The sequence below is a fragment of the Diplotaxodon limnothrissa genome, linkage group LG22 (genome assembly GCF_057381915.1).
Source record: "Diplotaxodon limnothrissa isolate DT_005_m linkage group LG22, D_limnothrissa_male_GT1.1, whole genome shotgun sequence".
Lineage (NCBI taxonomy): Eukaryota > Metazoa > Chordata > Actinopteri > Cichliformes > Cichlidae > Diplotaxodon > Diplotaxodon limnothrissa.
Window position 1 is genome coordinate 28,765,373 of NC_140616.1, and position 26,648 is coordinate 28,792,020.

The window sequence follows — 26,648 nt, forward strand, 5'->3', positions numbered from 1 at the left end:
CATCTACTTCAATTCTGCTGCCACAACACCTGCATTCATTTCAGATTTCAGCTCTTTATTGTATCATATTCTTTATTACCTTTTATACTCTTTACCCACTCCACTTTTTTGTATTTTCTATTTCTGTTATTACTGAATGCCTTCTTTACTGTTTGGGTTGTGACACTGACATATTTATTTTATGGAGCTAAGTTGTTTTTCATGTTTTGTCTGCTTTACCACAGTAAACCCAACCTTTGGCATAAATAAAGCATTTCTTCTCCCATAAATCTTCATCAAGAAAGGTGGAGGTTAAACTATTCCATGTGCCAAGTGCCAAACTGATAACTGGTATTTCAGGTATGATGTGATATTAGCAGACAAACCCCTCGCAGGAGGTGGGGTTCACCCTGGACAGGTACTCAGTCTAACAAAGGGCCATAAACAGAGACACAAACAATGGCTTTGGGCTGTGGCAGGAAGCAGGAGTAGCGGGAGACAATGCAGAGAATATTGTCCATGCTAACAGACTCAAACCCAGGACTTGTGAGGCAACAGTGTAAACCACTGAACCACTCGGCCACCCTGCTGTAGGTCTGTTCCCGTTAAAAGTTATCTGTGGCTTCCCACTATTGCCAAGTGCTTACTTATATTGGATTGTCAGAGAACTGGTGTAGTGACTGCGACCCATTATGAAAGCCCCCGAGAGTGACTTCTTAGTCTCCCAGGTAGGATTCCACTTAGCCTTCAAATAATGCCCACTATAGTTGTGTTTTATTATTAAAAGGACTGACAGGAGTAATTACACTAGAAGCATTAAAACAAAACGTGACAGCCCACGGGAAATATTGAAGCCCTTCTCACGCTTCCCACCACACAAACAAACAGGCAAGTAACACAATCTGTGTGCCTATTACTGGAAATGATGGTTAACATGGTAACATTTGCAGATCATGGTTAAAAAATGATGTTTAAAAAAGTTGTCCTTTAAACATCCAGATTACTACAGCTAACCTTTAATTACAAACTAGCAAAGATCCTCACAGGAAGCCAGAACTGTTGTCAGTACATGCTATGGTACACTCATACCTAAACGTCTGAAGGTAAGTACAACTTAAAGTTATTAAAGTGGTGAATTATGTTTTTTTTTCTCTTATCCTGACAAAACAGCTTCAATCAGGGTCTTAGTTGCTATTTCTCTGCACTCACTCAAACACATCCAAAAATACTCTGACTCTTTGTGTTTCTAAGAGATGCCAAATACGTCCTGACATGTTTTTCCTCAAACAATTATACGCCGCTCGCCGAGCAGCAACATCTGTGCCAGACCTGTAATAATGCAACACCTGCATGAGGGCTGGTGCTGTTAGACATTTTAAAAAATCAGCTTCTTTAAAGATGCCCCTGCTTTACTTACATAGTTGGAATTTGGAAGTTGGCCTCTTTGTCGAGGCGGTAGGCCACCTGGAGGTTTGTGGAGCCATCCACTTTCCTCACACCTTTCAGGGGAATAACATCCAGCTGGAACTGAGTGATCAGATCAAACCCTACATGGGATAATGACACGATGGCAGGATTGAATGTGATGGAAGCAACATGTCTCAAAAACATTTAGATGAGCCAGTAAAAGGCTGGAAATATTAAAAAAGCAGCAAATATCACATATTGTGTATAAAACATGGGTTTACAACGGCGTCCCCCAACCCTCCGGCCACGGATCAGTACCGGCCCGTGAGTCATTTGGTACCGGGCCGCGAGAGTTGAGGCTCGGGTGTGAAATTTATGGTTTTCAGGGTTTTTATCGTTATTTTTTGTAATCGTTTTTATCGATAACTCGGTTTCCCTGGGTCTTTTCCCATGTGTTATGAATGGTTTTATTTTGTTGTATTTATCCACAACACCTTAAAGGCCAGTCTGTGAAAATATTGTTGGACATAAACTGCCCGTTACCCGTGTGAGAAACAGGCAGAGCAATTACATTCTCTCCCACTAGAGGGCAGTACAACTACCTGCTCTAATTAAACAGGTTTCCATCTGCCAGTAAAGCAGAAGAAGACGAAGAAGCAATTATGTAGTCATGCTGTGAGTAAAATGACGCAGCACGTAATAGCAATACATAAATATTGTCCGTTAAAATATTGTCGGACATAAACTGATCCGTGGCACAAAAAAGGTTGGGAACCGCTGGTTTGCGAGATTTGCAGATCTTTGCATACTGTTTCAATTTACATTTTGCATAATGTTCCAACATATTCAGAACAGAACTGGGTTTGCAGTATTAGTGCTGATCCCATTAGTGTGAAGAGAACAACAATAGCATTAGCATTAGCACTGCACATAACATGAGCACTAATGTAAGTTTAAACATTTCAATAACAATCATTTTGATTTTACTGTCTGTGATTCCACATCTACTCACACTAATAATATAATTGCTAGCGGTTTTGTGTCACACCATTCCTGTTACATTCATGCATAAAGTAGTGATCAGCACTTTTGTTGTATAGCTCGTTTGTAGAAACAGCTTTCATGTGCAGTGCAGCCTGTTTTGAAATGATCTTATGACAAGGCAGCGAATCAGTTGTCGCTTCAGCTTCTGTACATTTACTACATATGTTTGTTGTATTTACATTGACACAGTTTAACTTGGCAGGAGTTACAGGAGCTTGCATGGATAAAATATTAATGAGGTGCATTCACTGTATGGGGCAGGCTGATTTCCAATCCTTGCCAAATAGTCTTTCCATACATTTAAAGTGTAAACTCTTCCTTATGAACAGGATGTAAACAAAGACGCTTTTTACTTTATTGTAAATAACTTAAAACCACAGAGCAGCATGTGAGCAGATGTGTAGGAGTGAACAGAGCAGCAGTGCCAAGCGGTTACAAGCTGCTGAGTTTGTATTGTTCTACAGTTTTGTTAAACTCAAGTGGAACATTTTATTTGCCTCATTTGAAATCTTGAGGCATTAGGCAGCCCACCCTGTTCCTCCAATTAAACTCACCGCCTTCCTTTTCTCCTTTTGGGATTTTCTAGACTTGGATTTGTTGTTTTAAAGCTTCTGTTGTATATTTTCAAAGAGTGTCCCACTAAGTATTTTACCTGGAAGGTCATCTTGGCCACTTCTTATTGGCGGGCAGACAGAATCTCCATCCAGTCTGTTCAGGTCCAGTTCTGATGGGACAAAAAGAAAAGAAAAAATCCTGCCGCACTTGTTGTTTGCTTTAAATGTGGCAAGGCTAATATATAATACTGGCCACGTTCATTCATTTGTCATAGACAGCAACAAAGGAGAAGCAAGGTCTGGATTAACATCACAAGGTTCATTCTGTTCATCTGGATGTAGCTGAAAATGCTACATCCAGATAAACAGAATCAGCCTTTTGGGATTTACTTAGCTGGATGATTGAGCATTAAGACAGTTGCAGTTCAGACTAATCAAAGCAGTGTTTGAAATTTATAATACAGATCTCTCAGCGCCCTGTTCAGAATATTTCACCAAGGTCAGAAACTACAACAGGCAGAAAAAGCCACAAGTCATTAGGAACATTTTAGCGGGGTAATGTGGAAGCAATTTATCAAAATTACAACCTGCTAACATCCCACCACCATCCTGTTTCTGCTTTCATCATTAATATTACACATTTATTCTATAATTTTATGCTCATAATAAAATAATGGACAGGTTTTACATCACAACAGGTTTACAGTTGATAGAGTTTCTAGTGAAAAACACTTTCATCGTCACAGAAAATCTATTTGTGTGATGTGCCAGAGGAGGGCGCTATCCTGACTCCTCACAGTGCAGTTGTTCAGGAGGAAATCCTCGTGAATAACTCTGGGAAACGAAGATGGTGAGAGCCAGAGGGGCTCCCCAGTCAATGAGCTGACTCAGCTCATTGCCAGCGAGCGGCGTGAACACAACACATCTGGAAGTCGTTCCCACATCCCCATTAAAACTGCTGAGAAATGAGATATTTACCACCACTAAATACTTATCTGACTGTGCATGTGGGCCTCAAGTTGTTAAAAGTTACTGCTTGCCGCAGCGTTACGCTCAGAAAGCCCGTCATTAGTGCAACGAGCTGGAGATGAACCACGTTTAAAATGCCACGTGCATCTGCATGTGTGCGCCTGGATAATGAGGCGAATTCCACAAAGCGGTGCACAATCTGCCCCAAACAAGAGCGGGGAGTGAGTCTGCCGCGATTATCAGAGTGCACGTTTAATCCGATGTACTGCCACCACACAGACCGGCACAATATGTCAATAATATACTATTTATGGCTTTTGATTTGTGACTTCTAATGATGAGTCTGACTTATCAAAGGTCAGCATTGGGGTGTTAACAGTAACCTTCTTTCTTTGTGTTTATAAGACAGAGTCACAGCAATGGTGTAATCCATGTAAGATATGGGACTCTGATTTGTGTTGTGTCAGGTGACTCCACACTGTGCTGCAATGTGACTTACGACCAAAAGCTGGAGTGAGGAGGAAGGACAGAAGAGCCACACAGATGGGGGAGTAAGCCGACATCAATAGATGGCACGGTTGCTTTCTGTTCAGGAATGATGGAGAAACATCAGTATCACACTCACAGGTCTCTTTGACTGAGTTTATAACACAACACATGAATAACATGTAGCAGGTGACCTCTGTGTTTTCTTTGCATTGCAGTTAAGATAAAGGAGAAAAAGAAAAATGCTGTATGTGATGTTGATGGTGCATGAAGTTGGAGAAATTGTTTGACAAGTACCTTTTAGATTTTGAATGGAACAAAGATTTTTGCGACATGATTTGAAGATCAACTATATTTAATTTGGAGAAATCCAAACCTCGGAGCCATAGATAAATCAGTCATCTCACTGCGTTACAGTAATTACAGTGATCTATGGTAAATTTAAAGGTACTACAGTCATTTCAGTTTTATTTCAATAAGGGGTTAAACCAGTGTTTTCCAGCCACTGTGCCGCAGCACATAGGTGTGCCATGAGAAATGATCAAGAGTACCGTGGGAGATTATCTGGTTTCACCTGATTGGTAATCTAAGCCAGCGGTCTCCAACCCCCGGGACGAGTCGTTTGGTACCAGGCCGCGAGAGTTGAGGCTCGGGTGTGAAATTTATGGTTTTCAGGGTTTTTATCGTTATTTTTTAAATGCTTTTATCATTAACTCCGTTTCCCTGGGTCTTTTTCTCTGTGTTATGATTAAATCTTCTTTTTTTGGCAACGGTACTGGTTTTATTTTGTTGTATTTACACCGGTCTGTGAAAATATTGTCAGACATAAACTGGTCAGTGGCACAAAAAAGGTTGGGGACCGCTGCTCTAAGCGACCCACGTGAGAAACAGGCAGAGCAATTACACTCTCTTCCATTAGAGGGCAGTACAACTACCTGCTCTAATTAAATGGGTTGCCAACTGCCAGTAAAACAGAAGAAGAGGAAGAAGCAATTACGTAATAGTCATGCTGTGAGTAGAACAACACAGCACATAATAGCAATAGATAAATAGTTAAATAGTTGAAAAGAAAAGTAATCAGTCTGACCTGGATCCTGGAGAAAATCCGACCCAGATGAAGGCCCTAGCATGAGTAGTGGTCAGAAGAAAGCAGCATATCAGGGACAAATCGAAACAATTACACTATGCCTGGTGCGCGGGAAAAAACTATCAACTATCAATATTTCCCAGCTCCAAAAGGCTGGGAAACAGTTGGTTAAGCTCCTTATATGTCAAATGTGTTACCGTGTAAGCTGAATGAAAAAGTTGTAAGCAGCTTCCAAGTTTGAAAATTGACATGAACATGGAGGGGCGTTAAAGCGGGATTAATTTTAATTGCCACCAGGGGGAGGTAGCTAGGTTTTTAAAAACACTTCCAGTCATACTAAAGTGTATGAGACAGTGTATGAGCCACTGACGTGACCTCTGCAAAGGTTGTGTGTTGTATGCAGATGTCTAGAATCGGTTTGTTCATAACTGTTTTTTATAAGCATAGTTTCATTGTTCTAATGAAATGTTCTAGTTTGACTACAGGCAAACTAGCTATTGGTGACATAAAGTGATAGATAACCTTTTTGTCATATATCAGACATATATTCTGTTAGTAAATGCATCACAAGGTTACCTCAAAAACTGTATGTCTAGAATGTCAACAAGCGGCCAGCAGTCAGCTTCACACTGGAACCATTTAGCAAATTCATTTAGAGAATTAATGATGTCAGAAAATAAGCAGCCTTACTATTTCCTCAAAACCATTACTACAAGTCAGGGGTAAGCTGATCTTTTCATCGCTATGCTCAGAGGGCATCATCATGTGTTATGCAGGCAAACAAACTGTATTTCAATGGCTCCATCCACTCGTGCTTAACTTAAATCAGATCATTTCTGCCCGGCTGTCTCCGAGGCAAATTCTAATCCTTCATATGGAGAGCTTTCTCAATGAGGGCATGAACTTATGTGCATATTTACTAATTACTTATACGAGCATCAATGAAATACTTCACCAAAACTTTCAGTTGAAGTATCTCTCTATTTACTTAAATATTGCCAAAGGTGGCTGATATAAATGGATTGGATTTATATAGCGCTTTACAATACCACTATTCATTCACTCTCACATTCATACACTGGTGGAGGCAGCTACAGTTGTAGCCACAGCTGCCCTGGGGCAGACTGACAGAAGCGAGGCTGCCATATCGCGCCATCGGCCCCTCTGGCCAACACCAGTAGGCAAGTAGGGTAAAGTGTCTTGCCCAGGGACACAACAACCAGGACAGAGAGCCCAGGGATCGAACCGGCAACCTTCTGGTTACAGATGCGATTCCCAACCCCCTGAGCCACGGTCGCCAGTAGCAGTAGCTACACAGCTTTTTGAGGTTATCTTTCACAGCTGAAGTGTCTGAGCAGTGCTACATTTTGTTCACACTTGTATTATCACACTCGGCCGCTTTAGCTTCCTCTATGTGTCCTGCGTTATGAAAGCTTTCTACAGCTATTCTGAATCCGTCATCAACATGACTGATAGAGACAGTGAGGCCTCTCCTCTGAAGGCAAATGCTGCAGCTTGTCTAGCTGAGAAATGGATGAGGTTGGGGTGATGTTACTGAGGGCGTAACCCACCTCTAGAGTGTGAACTCTCCTGCTAATGTGTGTGTTTGCTTGAGGAATATGTACCAGTGTGTGTGTAGTGTCTGAAGAAATGACTAATGGCTAAGTCAGCAAGGCCTCTTCAGAGGTGTGGTCTCAAACACTATGCCCTTCACGTTAAAGGAGCATCTTCAGAGCCCCAGTGGGCTGTCTGTCTTAAGCACCAATCCATCACTGTTCTAGACTAGTGCAGCTATATGGGGCTCAAATGTATGATTTTATTCTTATTTTAAAGGGCCTGACATTTGCGGAAAATTTGCCAAGACTTGAGCAATCGTTCACCTTGCTTTCAATCTTTCAGCCTTTCCTAACTAAGTTAACCATGTCTAAATCTAGCAGTCAGAGTTCAGTTGTTGTAGTTACAACAGAAGCTAAAAAGGACAGGCTACTGGAAATATGTGCTGTTAATAGTAGGTTTCTTTAAAGTACCGTGATAAATATTGCATGACACACCAACATTTTCTATTGTGGCAGAAATATCTAATCAGTTTAAAGCAGCAGCTTTATCAGCTAAGTTTAAGGTTTCAATTCTACTTTTTAAAGTTTTAATCCTACTTAAGACACACAACAACTTTGTGCAGTGGATAGATGTGCGTTTACAGTGCAATGGATGAATTCAGACACACTCACATAAAGTGTACCTAGTTTGATCTTGCAACACTCAACAGTCTATCTTTCCGAAACTGGCTTCTTGTGAGTAAAAGAGTAGTATTGATTCTTCATCTTACTCTCAGCAAGAAAGCAAGTAAATTTATAGCCCTGCATGTCAGAGAATTCCTCTAAGACAGGTAAGTGTTTTCTTTGAAGCATGATTTGAGTTTTTCTTTGTTTTCCTTGGAGGATTTCTTCCTATAACTGTTCATCAAGCTTGTCTTCCATCTGACTATATTTAGCTTCTTCCTACAGTTCTGTAAACAACAACAGAAATATAAGAAAGAGAAAGCTTCGCTTCATAGAGATGTTGGGAATGAAAAACTCCCTTTTAATAATAAATCTTTTATGTGCTACTTTGTCACTGACGAAACTGATAAAAATTGATGAAAAAATATAAACGGGTTAGAAGTGAAATATATAAGAAAACCCTACCTCTACCATCAGAAGACAAGACAAAGCCTCTGTTATATTCCTAGAACAATCCTTTCATGTAATCATTCTTTCAGCTCAGTTAGGTAATGATGTGCCCTCTCCTTTAACTCCTGACTGAATTCCCGATTCATCGTCTTTTGGCTTTTGACATGGTTGTAAGTGACAGACTTTCCCTTTGCTGTTGTGCATGTTTCAGTACCCCTTAGGCACTCCCAAAATGCTGAGAGCAAGCCAGCTTGCCAACTCTTGACATAATTAATGCTCTCCCATTTGTGTTAATTACCCAAGAATGGATCGCTGTTGGCCATGAAGCAACTGGCCATGTGGTTCAGTCATATTCAAGTTGACTGTAGCAGGAAACGTGTGGACAAAAACTTTGAGGAGTACAGTATCTATGTGAAAATGTTCAGTGCTGTTGAAGCCGGTAGTATTATTCAGATAAGAACTCTTTTATCCTAACAGCCGGAAGGGAAACAGCGAAGACGTGTGCATAGATGTGGTTGGATTAAAAGACAAACGTCTAATTTCTTTAATTTATGCTCAGACGATTCTTATTACACCCATAAAGTTATGAGAAAGAGAAAATGGAGCCATTTCCTCCTACTAAATAAAGATTACAAATTTATTATTAGTTAGTGTGAAATGGCTCTGCATAAATTTGGAAATAATAAAAAAAAAATTATGAAGAGCCCTGACAGAAAGACAGATATTTGAGATATTTACCTCCTCAAACCGGAGACTTTGAGGGCCATGTTTCACACCCCCTCCGTGACGAGACACGCTCAGTCGAGATGCAGAAGCAGAAGGAGCCGCGGTCATGAAATTCCCTCCCTAGAAGTCGGTCCTACCTGCGCATGTTGAGGGATTAACCGGAGTGGCACAGGGGATGCTCAAGCATTTTTGGAGGGCACATAAAAAGTTTGTTCAGTGGGCTCCTATTGGCCAGGGGTTTTCTGGAGGTGGTGACTAAGTTTTATTACCATCACTTAAAAAGATGCAGAAACCCATATGGCCTTTATGTGAAACACCTCTGCCCGCTTCTCTTCTTTTATGGTGCCTCCTAATGACATGTGCTGCCTGCGTGTAATTCTCCTAATAATCATCGTCAAGATAGCAAAGGAGCAGCCGGAGAGTGATGAAATGTGGATTTCATAATCATGTTCACTCATCAGTTTACCTGGAGAAGGCATGTTAGCCTGTAGCGCTGAAGAAAGCCTTGTTATTACCTTGAAGGGCCTCAGGCAGACACACTGTTTATGTTTCCTGCCTGTTGTGCAGTTGATTCTTTGGTGTTAGGTTCTTAGATCTTCTGAAGTGAAAACCAAAGACTATGACGCGGTTTCTTGCAAGACAGCTTTCGTTAGCATGCACAGGTATGCTGACATGTCTCACAGGGCTATGTTGCCCAAAAATATGTCAGAGGAGGCAGGAACTGCTTGGCTCATAGGCACAGATCTCTCTGTGGAAAAAAGAAAACCCCTTTTAACCACAATTGCACAAAAAAATGCCTTGGCTTTGACAAAATTACATGCCGCAGTGTGTTTTTATTCATAAGGCTGTTTATTTTTTTTATATTTCCCTGGGGTATATAGGTCTATTGATCCTGGCAACTGCTGTCCCTTCTATATGATGTGATATTGTGAATCAATAGCCTCACAGTCTTCTGATACTCAGTTTACTACCAGAATTTGTTACTATATCATATTTCACGAATCGATTGTTTGTGTAGCCACACCAACGCACTCATCTCAGAGAGTTGTAAAGGAAACACGATACAGATATTGGCGCTCCTCAGAGATTCAGCAGAAAGATCATGTGTCCAGCCTGGATAATGAAGACCTCCTGCTCTCAATGAGACAACATGCACAGACGGTGCAAGGAGAGAGAAAGAGAAGGCATTTTGGGATGATCCAGCCATGAGACTCGCCACATGACCAGGCAACTTGTGATCTGGAGTCAGATGAGACCCTCTAGTTTTTTTTTAAACCATCGAGGAAATCTTTTTACACCCTGAGAAGTAACAAACATACACACAAGCTTCAAATGTGGCCTCATTTCACGTGAGCGAAAAGGCTACAGCATTGTTAGCTAACGAGCTAAAGAGTAAGATAACAGAGGAGGTTTCGCTAACTCCACACTGTAGCAAAAGTCCTTACAGAACATGCTATTGTTGTTTCTGGGGTGTAAAGTAGTGCAGTTTTAGAATAACTACTGGTGTCTCACACAATGTCTTTGGTAATGGTGTGTCCAAATTCATAGGCTGCATCCTCCTGAGGACCCGGTCTTCGCGGTCTACGTGGGCCGGGTCCTCCGAAGGCCCAGTGTTGCCTTCTTAGCGACTTTGTCGATATATTTAGCAAGTTTTCAGACCCCCTCAGCAACTTTTTTCTAAAAAGCGACTAGCGACAAATCTGGTGACTTTTTCTGGTGTTATGGGAGACTCATTTATGACGACTTTTTGACAGGAAAGCACGTATCGCTCTTACTCTCAACAAGCAGCAGGTGCTGCCATGGGCACCTCGCCCGTGCCAAAGCGCTCACGGGCGGAGGATAGTCCTCCCTCAGCTGCTGTCAGGGCAGCAGATGTTCACATCTATGCGTCCAAACTGCAAATGAATCGCGCATGAGCGAAGCCGCTGCTCCCGCACTGACTGTAGCGCAGTCAGTTCTTCTTTTGTTGTTATGTTGTTTTGTGGATCACAAGGGTTAAAACTACTTATAAACACACACACACACACACACACACACACACACACACACACACACACACACACACACACACACAAAGTAACTCTATCAGAGTGCCTATTTCGGCACACTTTTGCCAGTCCAAACCTGGATAAAGGAGTAGGGTTGGAATTGTGACATTAAAAAAACAATAATTGTTAAAAGAAAGTTAATTTGTAGTTCTAAATAAATTCTAAATGCATTTAGGACGTTTTTAACTCACTATATGTCTCTTCCACAATGAGACATAAACCTACAACCGAGGTTACAATTACATTAGCATGACCAATTATGCAAATAATTATGCATTTAGCGAATTCTAGCGACTTTTAGGACAGCCAATAGCGGTTTTCCTTACTGAGGAGTTGGCAACACTGCGAAGGCTGGGTAGGCCGGAAGTGAGCAGCTGTGAAACTGAAGCTAAAGATAATGCTAACAAGACTGAATGCACTTTTCATTTAGTGGTGGAATTTAGCCGCTGACTAGCATTAGAGAGCCAAAAAATGCTAAAATCATCTTTAATGAAAAACGCCAGTCCTAAAGTGAAACATTAGCTGTTGTAGCTGTTCCAACTATAAATACATTTAAACATATAGTTAAAAAAAAACTATATGTGAAATGAAAACAAAATGATAAATACTGTATGCTTAGCTTTTCTATACTGGAAGTCTACATGAATGTAGTACTGTGGAAAGAACACATTTCTTTGTTTTGTCAAGTTTGTGAAATTCAGATGTGATAAACACATTTGGTGGATTATAGTTTTTGTTATTGGCAGTTTCACTCAATTTTTTTTTTGTTTTGTTTGCATTTGGACTTCTTTTAACAGAACGGTATTTGGTTTTATTTAACAACTTTACTGTTCAGAAAGCAGCAGGAAAATTTTGCTTAGGACCATCAAACAGTTGTAGTTTTTTGCTTTTTAGCAAATATGACTAATATCCAAGTGTGTGTAACTTTACTTTAGGTATAAAAGGTCATCAGTGTTAAGACTCACACAATTTTCAACTTCATTAGTGATAGGGATTAAAAACAAATGCCTACATAAATCTATCAAATCCAACTTGATAGTAGAATTAAACAAATATCGCATTTAATCGCAATAATAAGCAATGCAAGCTTGATATTGGACTCTCAGAAAATTGGTGCCCTTGCTGTATAACCTCGGGAAATTCAGCCAGGTTTTTTTTTTCTTTCCCCAGACTATATAGTCATCTGGGCTCTGGCAACTGCCTGAAAAACTGAAAAAAAGAAAATCAATAGTGCTCCCCTTTTAATCAAGAGTGCTTGGAGCTTATGGCAGAATGCCACAAGAGAAAAGCAGCAATTGACTTTGGGTTTTTAAGCAGAAGGTGAAGCTTAGAACACAGGAGAACTGTTATCCAGCACTCACTTGGTGAATCAGAGACACAGAAGAACCAAACAAATTGTTAGAGGAAACTAATGCTCTGCTGCTGACAGCAGTTAAACACACAGTTGTCATATCCAGCAGATTATGGGCATTTTTATTCATTTGTTACATAATCCTCCCCTCCCCCTTATCTGACAAGTGATTAGTCAGTGAAGAGTTGTTTAACCAGGACAGATGGCTTTTTAATTGTACCTGATTGCCAAGAACAAGCTAGACAGTGGCTACTGTGTGAATTTATTGTTGTCTTCAAGAAGAAAACCTAGATCAGGAATCCAGATTGTTGTCTTACATGATCAAAACAATCAAACAGATGAGGTCGTCCACCTAATGATTCAATATGTTTTATTCTAGGGGGAAGAAATTGCTTACTGTATCATTTTGTTTGGAGTCATAGCATTTTTCAGCCATTTGTTTTGATTTTACTGCTTCTAACTTTACTGCTATGCTTCAATCTCCTCAGCAAAATCTCCATCAGGAGCTGTTTTTAGAAAAACCCACTGTTCTGCTAACCATTATCAGGTAGGCTATGTTTAGAACTAGTTGGTTGAACACAGTGGAGGATTTAGCCAATAAACTTACAAATACACAGCTGAAGTGTTGGTAGTGGGTAAAATACAGACAGGAGAATGCATCGGTTTTAGGGCCAAAAACCTGTGTGGAGCCAGAAAAATCTCACAGGAAAACAAAATAGCATTGAAAACAAAACAGGTAAGGAAATCCTGGACAGTTTAAACGATGAACAGCACTTTTGGGTTGCAAACACAAAGCTAACATGGAAGTGCAGATCTTGTTCAATGACCATTAGGGAGCGACTCCACTGGTTCCAAAAAGACTTCTGGTTGTAATAAACATCTGTTGGAGAAATCCTTGCTCCCATGCTCTGTGGCCTCCATGAAGACTTTCCTGATAAGTTTATGGGTTAAATAGCTAGTTTTAGCTCATTACCATGGACTGGATCTACCACGGATGCATAATGGATAAGGCTAAGTAACGGATTCTAGTTGGAATAGAATAGAATAGAATGCCTTTATTGTCACTATACAGTTGTACAATGAGATACAGAGCATCTCCCACTCAGTGTAAACATGCTGGGGAAGGGGGGGGGGGGGGGGGGGGGGTACAGTTCTGCAGCGCTATGTACATATGGACAGTATTAACATAGGGAAAAACATATATATATATAAAATGTACAATATACAAGATGTAAGTAATATGTAATAAATAGTGTTATGTATATACAGTTGAGTTATTGCACATAGAATTGGTATTGCACAGTGGTGGTCCATAGAGGAAGTGGGAAGTGGGGGGCTGTGTTATCTGTGCATGTGTGAGTTCAGGGTGGTTATCGCTTTGGGGAAGAAACTGTTTTTGAGTCTGTGGGGTTTTGTGTTGATGCACCTGTAGCGCTTCCCTGAGGGAAGCAGGCTGAACATGTTGAAACCAGGGTGGGAGCTGTCCTTGATAATGTTTGCTGCTCTGGTGAGGCAGCGGGAGGAATAAATGTCCATCAGGGAGGGGAGAGGGCAGCCGATGATCTTTTGTGCTGTCTCGACCACACTCTGAAGCCTCACTCTATCTGCTTTGGTGCAGCTGCCGTACCATACCGTGATGCAGTAGGTTAGCAGGCTCTCAATGGACGAGCGGTAGAAGGTCAGCAGCAGGTTGGAGTTCAGCTTGTACTTCCTGAGGACTCTCAGGAAGTGCAGCCGCTGTTGGGCCTTCTTGATGACCGCTGAGATGTTTCCTGTCCAGGAGATGTCAGCAGAGATGAGTACACCAAGGAAACGGAAAGTGTGGACCCTCTCCACACACTCCCCGTTGATGTAGAGGGGGGCCAAGTCGGTGCTGTGTCTCCTGAAGTCAACAACAAAAGTTTGTAGTTTGTAGTTGCACAACAAAATGAATATGGAACAGATCAGGACTGGAAACCATTTGGATGCAGTCATTTCCCAGTTCATTCGGCCCAGATCAGATACAGATCCGTTCATGTACAAGCTCATATGACCTGGATCCATTTTATATATTTTTATTTTTATAATTTAAATTTAAAAATGTAATTTTTTTATGACTTTGTAAATTATTATCCAGGATATGCTTATTGGCTAATGACTTGTCAGTCAGATCCATCCTTTGCTTTTCACATCCAATTCCAAACACCACACTGTTATATAATGTATGATAATGGCTCACATAATAAAACATATAAATAAAGAATTTCTTGCCTCTGTTTGAATAGGAATGTTGATTTGTTAACATTATTATGGTAATACACATGTTGTTAAAGATATGATGGATAAAATAAACTTCCATCCACCCCAATCTCAATTCTATTCAAACTTTGTTCCCATATAGCAAACTCATTTTAAGAAATGCTAATTTGTATGTGCATCATAGAGGATAATTATGGGTTATAATCAAACCGCTTCCCAAAGAAACCTATGGTCACCTATCAAACAGCTCTTTTCTCTAAGCAATCACGCATTTCATTTTTAGTCATTATTATTTTTCCTTCCACTAAGCCCAATAGTGTGTCCAAATCACGTGACGTCCGCCTGCTTATTATTGCAATAACACTTTGTTTGCATAACAGTCACCCTTTTGTTCCTTATCATGGTAATTTCCGAGTGCACGGTTCACTACAGCTTTTAGGGGGCCGGCTCTGACGTCAGCCCGCCCTGCCGGACGGACACCAGCAGCACTACGCTGACTGGGTGCTGCTGACTATTAATATTCACCTTGTGAAACTATCCACAGTCAGTATATGCGGTCAGCGTTGTGCACAAAGACACGGCCACTCAGCGATACTTTTCCCAAACTGAAATCCCCTTCAGGGGAGGGAGAGAGAGAGAGAGAGAGAGAGAGACGGGGAGCGAGAGGGGACTGCAGAACACACAGGGTCTGGATGAATAACCATGGCAACAGCAGCAGCAGCAGGAGAAGCGATGATATAAACATTTACATCCGCGCATCCGTCCGCAAACAGCAATTCACTCCAGTAGAGGCTTGGACCAGAAACCCTCTGCGGATATCACTCCACATCAGCGCTAAGGTGAGGCTGTTTCATTCCTCATGTGACACCTTCCTCCTCTGCCTTTTGCTGGCTGGTTTGTTGTCTTCGGAACACGAGAGGATAGAGGGAAGCTCAGCTGTCATACATTACAACAGAGAAAGCTGCTTTCTGTAGTACACTGCTGCTCGGCGCCAGAGCTGCAAGGCTGACGGATTTGCTTAAAACACGGAGGCTAACGGGTTAAATTCATAGTCCATATGCGTTTCCTCTGTATGGCAGCTGAGGGTCTCTGTCTGACCTATTGCATATATGTGGTCACCACTGAGGAAACAAAACATTTAAGCCCACTCTACAGTGATAAGCTGAAGAAGCAATGGGGAAAATACATGTAGCTTTCAAAATAAAAGCATTGATAATTGTCTTTAAGCAAGCCACATACTACAGTGTGGTTTAATTTTGATAACTGGCAACTGTGTTTGGTGCAGCACTGGATTTCTTTTGATAACAAAGGATTTTTGTCAAAGCTGTCCCCCTGTAGGCTCAAATAGTGTAACACAAACACAGCAGAGACTGAAACTCGTGTGCAAAAATGCTAAAACAGACATAACTGATGACATAAGGGCAAATAGTCTTCATTTAATAATGCTGCTCATGTACTAATGTGACAAATTCAGGGACTGGTGTAGCTGACTGATCTCAAAATGTCATTATAGAACATAACGCCGAGGTTAGAGTACTTTGAAACCAGTTAATCCAACACCGAGCATTCCATTTTAATGCCCATCTTCACACTTTTAACTAGTTTTTTCTTTGGACAACGTGACCAGCACTCGGTTTCCATACAAGTGAACAGTGCTTCAGAGTTGTGAATACAAATAGTATGTCTGTTTACGGATTGCATGCAGCCCTCCAAACGCCAGCAGAAAAGCCTTTTGATCTTCAGAGAATCTAATTTGGCGATTGCAGCGATGCCAGTCACATCCTCTCAAAGTCATATTCTGATTCATTTAACTCCATAACTCGGCCCACTCCTCTCTCTTGTTCTCTTTCGTTTTTATCCTTTTTTTTTTTGCAGGGATTTGGCGTAATATTGTAATTTAACAACAGAGAGCATAATACAGCATCATGGAGGGGTTTTAGCAAATGCTAGATTATGCCATCACATGATTGCTGGGCTGGCTCAGTGGATTTCTGTAAAGTGCCACTCCAGATAACCAATTTGCAGATAGCTTTCTCTCGAAATTAGAGATGGTGAAAATGATGGATTTGCTACAGCAACTGTGATTTGATACTTGCTTATAAGAAGGTGCTGTAACCTAACAGCCCTTTGTCACATATTTGGTGACAGCTTTTTGTTGTTGTGTGCTGGAGAGGGATGTGGATGTTAATCAGTGGAATAATGTCTGAGATTAATTTCCGGTTCTTTGAGCTATGTGCACATACAGCAGCTCATGGCAAACAATGGCTCTCTGTCTTACAGTGACATTTATGCCTGCTAAGCCTGCAAAAATGTGCTTATTTCACACGCAGACACTGTGAACGTGTTGCTTTTTCATCCGTTCTCAAATTGACACTGGAGATGTCATCGGTGGTCCCAGCTGAGCTGACGCCAACAGGAGCTGCAGCAAAGGAAAGAGGGCAGCTTAAGGACAACAAAGAGTTTTTAGGTTTTCCTTAAGGTGGTAGAATTAGCCAAGTTGCAAACTCTAGACCTCCAAGAATGCCAGAGTGTGTGGTGTGTTTGTGGCCTGCATTAAATAATAATAAGACAGCAGATGGGTGTTTTGCAACGATTAGTGTTTAATGATTTGCTTCTAGTAAGAAAGAGATAATTCACAAAATTGCACAAGCAGAAAATTCCAAGTGTAGTTTGGCTACAGGTTATGTAGAGATGTCTGGGAGCTGTGCTCGAACACAGTTAATTCAACAGTGTATTAAGGACATTGTATGAATGCAGGAATGTGTTTTTTACTTGTTATGTTAGTTGACATTGACCTGTTAATCATTCAGGCATAAAAGAGGCCTCCTAACTCAAAGGGTAAGCCAGGGTTGTGTCTACACATAACACACCTCTTAGCAAAGAACCAAATGTAAATTGTACCTTTAGGCACTTTGTCACTTTGTCACAGCATGTTGCAAAAACTCAACATCTGTTCAATTTCTTTTGTCGAATCTACAAAACAAACAGACAAAAAAACCTGTTTAGTATTTGTGCACCAGCACACCGATTCCCAAACATGTATTATCTAAAAATTGGGCTTATAGCAGCATCGTGTGCAATGGGTTTATAAAAAAATTGAGGAAATTGAACAAATGGAAGAAAAAAGAAAGCTGTGAGTTCTATTTTCTGCAAAGAGTTATGCAAATCGAGCAGTTAATAAAATAAAACTCTGTTGTTGTACTATTTTCGGGTCTTTACCTTACAATATAAAGCGCCTTAAGGTGACTGTTGTTGGGATTTGGCGCTATATTAATAATACTGAACTGCATTGGAATTTTCTCTCATCCTTAAATGCCAGCATTTCAAGTTCAGTCCCACAGGCATCTACATTCAACTTATTCACTAATTTATTAATGCTGACGTAAAGGTACAGAGAATGCTTTAAAACAGGGGCGTCAAACTCAAATACACAGTGGGCCAAAATTCAAAACTGGAACAAAGTCGCGGGCTAACATTAATATTTATTGAAAAATCTTCCTCCAGATATAAGAATGAATCTTTTGTTATGGACTCAAACAAGTTTTGCTGAAAAACTGAATATGGAACAAGCAAAGCTTAATACTAAACAATATATATATTACCTGTATAATACCAGTAGGCCAGCTCTAATAGTAATTTGGTATGGCTTCGCCAAATTTGGCCCGCGGGCCAGAGTTTGACACCTATGCTTTAAAAGGTCCGATGCTGCAGTTTAGCTGGTGGGGCGTTTCATCAACCAAGATCATTGTTGTCATCGTCATGAAAAGAAACACAGTGTGTCTCTCTTAGATGACTGACAGCTGTATGCCTCTGGAGCTGTCAGCGTGGGTGCTTTGGTGTGTGCCTCGCTGATTTGATTAACGTATTGATGAATTTTCAACACAGGCTGATAATCAGTGCATGCGTCTGGGTGCTCTTGTCATGTACTGTAGGCTGCTGATTGTTTCACTGGGAAATAAAAACATATTACAGTAAGTCCCCGGCCTGTGAGCTTCCATTTTATCAAGTACACAGTGTTCATTCGACTTACTGCCTACCTAACACATTGTCAGAGAAGTGAGCTGCTCCTTCTTATTATGTATGTTGGAGACAGCCGATAACAGATAAGTATAACGGTGGCCTGCACAACAGTTCAGTGAATTAAGGAAGCAACAAAGCAGCTTTAGCTATATCTTAAGCAGCGCAAAAAGAAACATATTTCAGCATCTCACCGTCTCCCATCAAATGACCTATAACTGTTCTTACAAGCAGCATGCCGAGTCAGCACAAAGAGAAAGCGTCTCTGTCGTTACTTGTCTCCTTAGGCCATTTGCGGCAGTGGGCAGCTGATGTACTACATTAGTGAAGGATACTGTGTGTCTCAGGACTGTACTCATTTGCTTTTATGGTCTTCAGCTTTAATGTGGGCACTGGATTTTACTTTCTTTCTCCACTGTTGGCAGGAATCTTCTAATCCATCTTATCAGCATTAGAAGAGAGCGTTTTTCTGCCAACTGTCAGGACACCTTAGATTCACCCTATTTGGTCAAATAAAGTGTTAAGAGAGGACACTGGGAATTAATTTCTCTGCTCAGATGAAGGGACAAGTCAGACTTTTTTCTCTAACATTTCTTTCTTTTTTAAAAGCTGTAACATCTTCTTAAAAGAATCTTGAAAAAAATCTGAAATAAAAGAAGCCTTTTTGTCCCAGCCCAGACACATTTATGCAAATGGTACAATAACTGACTCAGAAACTCACCATTAGATGCTCATTGGATAACGGCTTACTAACTTTTCCCCAATGAGGATATTCCAGATAATCTTTCTTCCTTACTCGTAGAATGACCATCATTTTCAGGGAAATGTTTATTAAGGTGACACCTAAAGTGACCTGAAGGCGGGTGATTTCATGTAGCCTTCTATACCACCAGAAGTCTTTTTGCTTAGAGGAAGATTGCTCCCGGCTAAGCTAGCTTGGCACCTCCAAGTTAGCTTGGCCTGGACGCTCTTATACCGTCTGTGCTTTTGTCTGACTCATGCATATAGTTTAGCTGTTAATGAAATACTATGTGTGTAGTCAAGGACTCCTTTTACATAATCCTCAATTTAAAACAAATTAGATAAAAATAGAAAAAACAGTTGATATACCTGTAGTTTAGCTATTAGCACATCGTGTAAGTATTTTAAAGTGCATTCGTTTTAAAACAAGTGTCTTGAAGCTTTAAAAAAATGTGCCCCAAAGGCCCCTTTTTTAAACTAACTCAACCAATCACACCTATGGGCCATACTGAATCACCAATTAGCCTAACTGCAAACACACCCATCACCTTCTTGCTGTGAGGCAACAGTGCTAACCTCACGCTATATCGATATAAATACACTGAATACTAAGACAGGGACAGTTGTATTTTTTTCCCCCATTTTCCTTATTGCAAATTCAAATGATATACGCTCTGAGTGTCTGAGCTCTGATGAAATGAAACGTCACTGTGTACGTCTTACTTTATAGTAATATTGCTTTTATAGTTTTTACAGTGCTTACAGGAAGACTCACCCAATACCACACACATGGTGGTGTTATATTTCAAAGCGTTTAATTATGGGTTTCTTAATATGCTTGACTGTAAACACAGTCAGTGTTTGAGCACCTTTCGATTGATGGCAGCTCAAACTTGCCGTGTTTCAGCTCTCATAGCACTTTATAGCCTGTGTACTACGAGGTTGGTATCTAATGTTTGTAGTAAATTGGATGGTTCATGTTCTGAGCTTTAATTACAAGTGACAGGTAGTACTTTTAATATGGTATGAATGAACGGAGAGTCAGCAAGTCTAGTATGTACAGTACTGATCAGAAGTTATTTTGGACACATGGGTTTATAATTGTGATTTATTTAAGCAGGACTCAATGACTTGAAGCATACCTATTAGATCCTACCAATAAGAGATCCCAATAGATACCTAAGTCAAGAGACAATGGAAATTCAATATTAGTTTATATAACTGTATAATAGTAAGGCTTCTGGAGAAAGATAATGGGTTTCTGTGTTGTGTATCCAAAGGATGGATTCAAAAAAATTGTGCTACAGTAAACAAAACTGTGATAGATAATCACCCTTTCTTTTGAATAAATGGGCACCACAGCGATACACTACGTTAAACTATAAGTATTAAATGTTATTGTTATGTCAAACATAATAAGGAGACTCTTCTTCTTTGTGTTTTAAAATATTGGGCATACAAAAGTGATGTTTAAAAATGAAAAACATCTGTGTTATAAAAGTTATTATTATTCAAATGTACTATAAAGGTAATGTGACAATGCTACTGCTGCCAATAAACTGATGTTTTCTACAATAGAACCTGGCTCACAGCTTTTCTTTTTAAGGTAGATAGAAGACAGAGAACATACAGCTGCACGCATTCATTTTTTACTGTGACATAATTCAATCACAGGGGTGGTTGTCATATGTGCAACATTAACCTGACCACTGGTAATGAGAACTATATTCAGACCAGGGTCTCTATCTTTGTCTGCTATCCACACTGCAGTGGACTGAATGAGTCATGCAGTATCACTTCCATGGGAGCTAGTTTTAGAAATGTCATCATTTGTCTTACCTCTCAGTGTGGATTTGGTGTTATTTTGGCTCATTGGTCTTATACATCATATTGATTGGTTGTTTTCTTTTTTGACAGGTGATGAGTGGGATCATATCATGTCTGAAGTACAGGGAACAGTGGAGTTTTCTCTAGAGTTGCACAAGTTTCACAATGTGGATCTCTTTCAAAGGGGGTAAGAATTTTTCTTATATATATTTAATAGTATTTAAAAAGTGCACATATCCTGAATCATTTAATTTACTGGAAAATTTCTATTTCTATTTCTGCTGCTAGTTAAATACTCTGCTGGTTAAATGCAACCATTGTTAGCTAATATCAAAATCTCTGTTTGTTTCATCATAGAACAATAACAATGCTATTTTTTGACACAGAGCTTGTGTACGCAACTAATTAAAATTAGTTCAAACATTAGTTCAATTTGTTAGCACAATCTAAAGCTTTTGATGTGGCTAAAGTCCAAAAGCTATATCAAAACTGGCGCTAACTAGCTAGAGTGTTGTAGCTGCTAATTCTGCTATTGCTAGCCGATGCACAGGCCTAAGAAGAAATGTTTGCAGTAAAGTGTTGCAAAATGTCACATGCAGAGCACTGACAGTGCTGTTTGGAACAGTGTTCAAGAGAGGCAAATGAAAATGAAGCAGTGAGGCCCCCAGCAGACTGCCTGTAATGCAAAGTCGTCTTCCTATTATTATATAATGTAGTATTATTAATGAAAAAGACAGATGTTACATCCAGTGCTTTACAAATAGGGAGTTTAAAAGGTTTTGTTAATGATAGAGGTAGTTCTTCTTTCTTGTTGCAGTTTTTATGATATTCCCAGACTAAAAAAGGGCCCTGTGTAGCCTGCTCTGTCTGCAGATTAAAACATGTCATTTGGCTCAGTGAAACACCAGCTTTATCAAAATGATTTTCCCTCTCCAAATGTGATGGGCTAAAGCTTTATCACGATAATCCCTTCAGTTGAGTGCACTAATATGTTTGTTTTTACTCGATGCCACGTTGCTCTGTGATATCAGAAGAGATCCGTTGTGAGCACGAAACAAAATCTGACCCCAGTGTAAAGATAAAGCCCTATGGACAGAGAATAGTTTAGTTACCAACATCTACACATCTTCCCACACTGAAATGTGCTTTCTTAAGTCAATACTAATCCCTGTGCTAGACTAGTGGGCCACACAGCTGTCCACTGATTGCATTAGGAATACTGATTAAATCTGCATTTGATTTGCAAAGGATAAAATGGCGATAAGCAGCATTTACATTTTATACTGTAATAGGAAAAGTACGTTTTAAAAACACAGGTGCATTTTCTTATTCAGTATTCTGTCCTTTCTGCAATTTAGCCTTTTAATAAAAACAATTCAGCTTGTTGAAAACTATTCATGGAACACTGCTATTTATACATCTCTGCCATAGCACATGAGTAAGAAGTGATCACTAAATTGACCTATTTTCTTTCCAAAAAAACACCTTTTTGATTTTCTTTATTGTGACATCTTCTCTATCGAGCGCTGTCATTAACACACTGATGACATAATCAAGTTCACAGCCATGCTTTGGTCTCAGCTTGCTAATGATGTGAAGGTTTTACCCAAATCTGCTTTGGGTCACAATGATTCAATGTAAATGATACATTTTTAACACAAAAAGACTGTTTATCATTTCAAATGAACCCTATTTGAGATATTTTCCAATACTTTTACCTAATTAATAACCCTCTGTCAATAATTCTTTAATAGTATAAGAATATTTGTGCAATCGATGGGCGACTTTGTGTAGCTTTAATGTTATTTTCTCATTAAGTTAATGGAAAGCACGTTAGAATCTGAAAACAAAGACTCTAATCAGTTTCAATAAACAGGATTACTGCAATACGTTGGTTTAAACAAGAGCTGCAAAGTTAGCCAAATTAGCCAAAGCTTTCTGTATTAGGCTCCAGGTGAATTTCACAATGCCAAAACTGCACATACCTTAAATCAGTTTCCCTGGATCTTCTTGTTAATAAAAAAATGTAGTTACAAAGATCTGTAACTGCATTTTTCAGTTGCTGAAATTTCAGCAAGTCAAACTATAAGTGGCAAATATCTTAAATGAGTTTATCACATTAATATAAATACATGGTACAATGCACAGTTATGTTCCAGAAATGGTTTGGCTAACACATACATTACCTCCAAACCATGTATTTAATTGTTTTAATCGTTAATTGTCCTAGCAACGTCTGCTCCAAGTGTTTAACTACAAAACAAGTGGGCCTGGTGAACACAGTAAAATGAACAGACAATTTTATGCAATTTTTAAGTACCATTTTCTTGTCACTTCCACTATACTAACATGCAAACTGAATGTTAATTAGCCAGATATTAGCGTGGGCAGCATGATGGCGTGGTGTTTAGCACTGTTGCCTCATAGAAGAAGGGCCTGAGTTTGATTCCACCAAGTGTCCAGGGCCTTTCTGTGTGGAGTTTGTATGGATGGTTAGGAAGAGGCTAGAAAATATGATATTTAACATCTTTTGAATTTAAGTGGCTTTAGTTGAAGAATAGTTTTACAAACAACTGCAAAGTTAAATGAAAGATGGGCTTAAGAACATTTCTGTCAAGAAAATATTTTGTGGGAATGGGAATTGAAAGCCAATACTAAGGATATAAAAAACTAAAACCTTTATTAAGGTCAAAGAGCACCAACGAGACAAAAATACAGACAAAGTACAAGGAATGCATGTCTGAAACAATAAAACAGGAAATAACTAAACAGGGAAACACCTCACACAGAGACAGGACTTGACACAGGAGAGAAAGCCAAGGGTCTTATGGAGAAACTGTTATCAAAGCTAGAAACTAAAAGGAAACTAAGGGCACAGAATATATACCTATAAAGTTATAAGTATAGGTATATACTATATATATACCTGTAATAATAATAATAATAATAATACATTTTATTTGAGGGCGCCTTTCAGAAACCCAAGGTCACCTTACAAAAAACACAATTAATAAAAGGAACAATAGTCATAAAATACATAAAATAAGTTAAAATTACAAAACAGAGCGTGACAACAGATAAAATCAGCATTAAAGCGAATAAGCCAGTTTAAACAGATGTGTTTTGAGCTGTGTCTTAAATACGGAGAGGGAGTCAATATTTCTTAGTGCAGGAGGAAGAGAGTTCCAGAGCTGAGGAGCAGAGCGACTGAAAGCTCTGTTCCCCATAGTGATAAGGTGTGAGGACGGAACAGTAAGATGAATAGCAGATGATGATCTGAGAGTGCGGGAAACAGTGGTGATATGGAGCAGGTCACACAAATATGAAGGAGCAGATTTATGGATACACTTGTATGCAAGAAGTAAGATTTTAAAATTTATCCTGGCTTCTATGGGCAACCAGTGAAGCTGCTGAAGAACTGGGGTAATATGAGCACTTAACGGAGTGCAAGTTATGACCCGAGCTGCAGAATTTTGAAGAAGTTGGAGTTTATGAAGGGACCTTTTAGGGAGACCAAATAGGAGGGAATTACAGTAATCAATACGGGATGTAATAAGACTATGGACAAGGATGGCAGCAGCATGGGGAGTAAGGAAGGGACGGAGTTGGTGAATATTACGTAAATGGAAGTAAGCAGACCGTGTTATGTAATTAATGTGAGACTGGAATGAAAGAGTATTATCAAGTATGACACCCAAACTCTTAACCTGAGGGGAGGGAAGGGTGGGAGAATTTTCAACGTTAATGGAAAAGCTGTGGGATTTGGTTAAGATAGATGGTGTACCAACAAGTAAAACTTCAGTTTTATTACTGTTAAGTTTGAGGAAATTGGAGGAGAACCAGGATCTAATCTCAATAAGACAGTCTGAGAGGGAGGTAGGTGGGAGGGATGAATTGGGTTTAGAAGAAAGGTAGAGCTGGGTGTCATCGGCATAACAGTGAAAATTTATATTATATTTTCGGAATATATAACCAAGAGGAAGCATATAAATAATGAATAAAAGAGGCCCCAATACTGAACCCTGGGGCACACCAGCAGAAACAGGATAGAGAGCTGAAGAATGGGATTTAAGTTGGATAAACTGAGTGCGGTCTGAGAGATAGGAGGTAAACCAGGTAAGTGGGGTATGACTAATACCAATGGAAGCTAACCGGTTCAGGAGAATATTGTGAGAAATGGTATCAAACGCTGCACTAAGATCAAGAAGGATGAGAATGGTATAGGTATATATATACTATATATACCTATACATAGTATATATATACCTATACTATGACTGAGACAGAGAAACTCTTGAATCAAAAGAAACAAACCCTGAGAAACAATTCAACTGTAATACCAATAAAGTGGATCTAAAGCACTGGATAAATAATACTAAGGAAATGGATAAAGATAAAAAATAAAAATAAAACCAATAAACATACAAAGAGTACAAACAGAGACAGTAAATCGAAAGTAATTTAAAATAAACATACAAAAAATTGTTAAAACCTAAAGTTGTGTTGATACCTTTCACCTACTCACAGACTGCAGAGGGTGAAGTTAAGCAGTGCTGCTTCGTTAAGCGTGACTGTTCTGTTTTTATCCACCACCTCAGGTTCTACCAGATACGAGCAGGGCTGAAGGTCTCACCTCGAGTGCCCCACAGGGTCATAGCAACAACACAAGACAATGCAGGTAAGACAGACGATGTTTACTTCCTCACACTCTGAGAAACACACACATCAACTTTACCACTCGTTCTGGTGTGTGGAGGAACTCTTAATTTGCTGTGTTGTGTTCAGTAATCTGTTTGTGTAGTTTTGTTAAATAGATGGTGGAGCACATGTCTGAATACTTTAGTTTGACACTGGGTACTAGACCATGGTTATTGTTTTTTTGCCTCATGTTTGGCCATTTTACTGGTGCTTTTTCATGGTCAATTTCCGTCACATTTTAATTCCTTCATTGTCCCTTTCTGGCCATTTAGTGTCTCTCAGCAGTTAGTTGGCATCACCCTTTAGTCGTTGTGCTTTCATATATAGTGTTGTTCTCTGTGTGTCGTTTGTGACTACAAAGGTTGTTCTGTGTTGCTTCACCATTGTTCTCTTTTTGAATATTTTTACAACCATGTTTGGCTGTTTTGTGGTCATTTCTGATCGATCTTTTCATACAGTTTTGGATCTTTTTAAACTTGTTTGAATGACTTTCTAACAGTTAAAGGTAAATTGCATTGAGAAACAGCACACAGACTCCAAATTTACCTGCATTAATAAATTACCAGACATGATAAAATTAGACCAAATAAACCTTTGAGTTAACACACTTTGTTTTTTGAAAAAGATTGAATATTGAATATAGTTAATATTTCATGAAAAATATTAGCTAAATAAGATTCTGTACACTGCAGTCATTTCTACGTGGCCTGGCTGTGAACACCTGTAGTATTGTAGTACCAGAGTCTTTTAAGCTGATCAATTGAAACTCTTCAAATAAACAAAGAGTTTAAGTGAAGGTTTAGAACG

At 39.6% G+C, this 26,648-nt stretch overlaps 2 protein-coding genes across 2 annotated transcripts in view; one reads left to right on the forward strand and one right to left on the reverse strand.

Moving 5' to 3' along the window:
* The window catches only part of col9a1c (collagen, type IX, alpha 1c), a 30,024-nt gene extending 21,062 nt beyond the window's left edge, over positions 1-8,962 (reverse strand). The window contains exons 1-5 of the mRNA XM_085346638.1: positions 8,934-8,962; positions 5,527-5,562; positions 4,453-4,538; positions 3,083-3,154; positions 1,397-1,526 (exon numbers count right to left, since the gene is read on the reverse strand). Of these exons, the coding sequence (XP_085202764.1) occupies positions 1,397-1,526; positions 3,083-3,154; positions 4,453-4,538; positions 5,527-5,562; positions 8,934-8,962 (353 nt within the window). The remainder of the gene's footprint in view (positions 1-1,396; positions 1,527-3,082; positions 3,155-4,452; positions 4,539-5,526; positions 5,563-8,933) is intronic.
* A 12,291-nt stretch (positions 8,963-21,253) lies between these two features.
* fam135b (family with sequence similarity 135 member B) overlaps positions 21,254-26,648 on the forward strand; it is a 51,843-nt gene continuing 46,448 nt past the window's right edge. Inside the window, exons 1-2 of the mRNA XM_085345805.1 lie at positions 21,254-21,330; positions 25,742-25,821. Coding sequence (XP_085201931.1) covers positions 21,254-21,330; positions 25,742-25,821 — 157 coding nt within the window. The remainder of the gene's footprint in view (positions 21,331-25,741; positions 25,822-26,648) is intronic.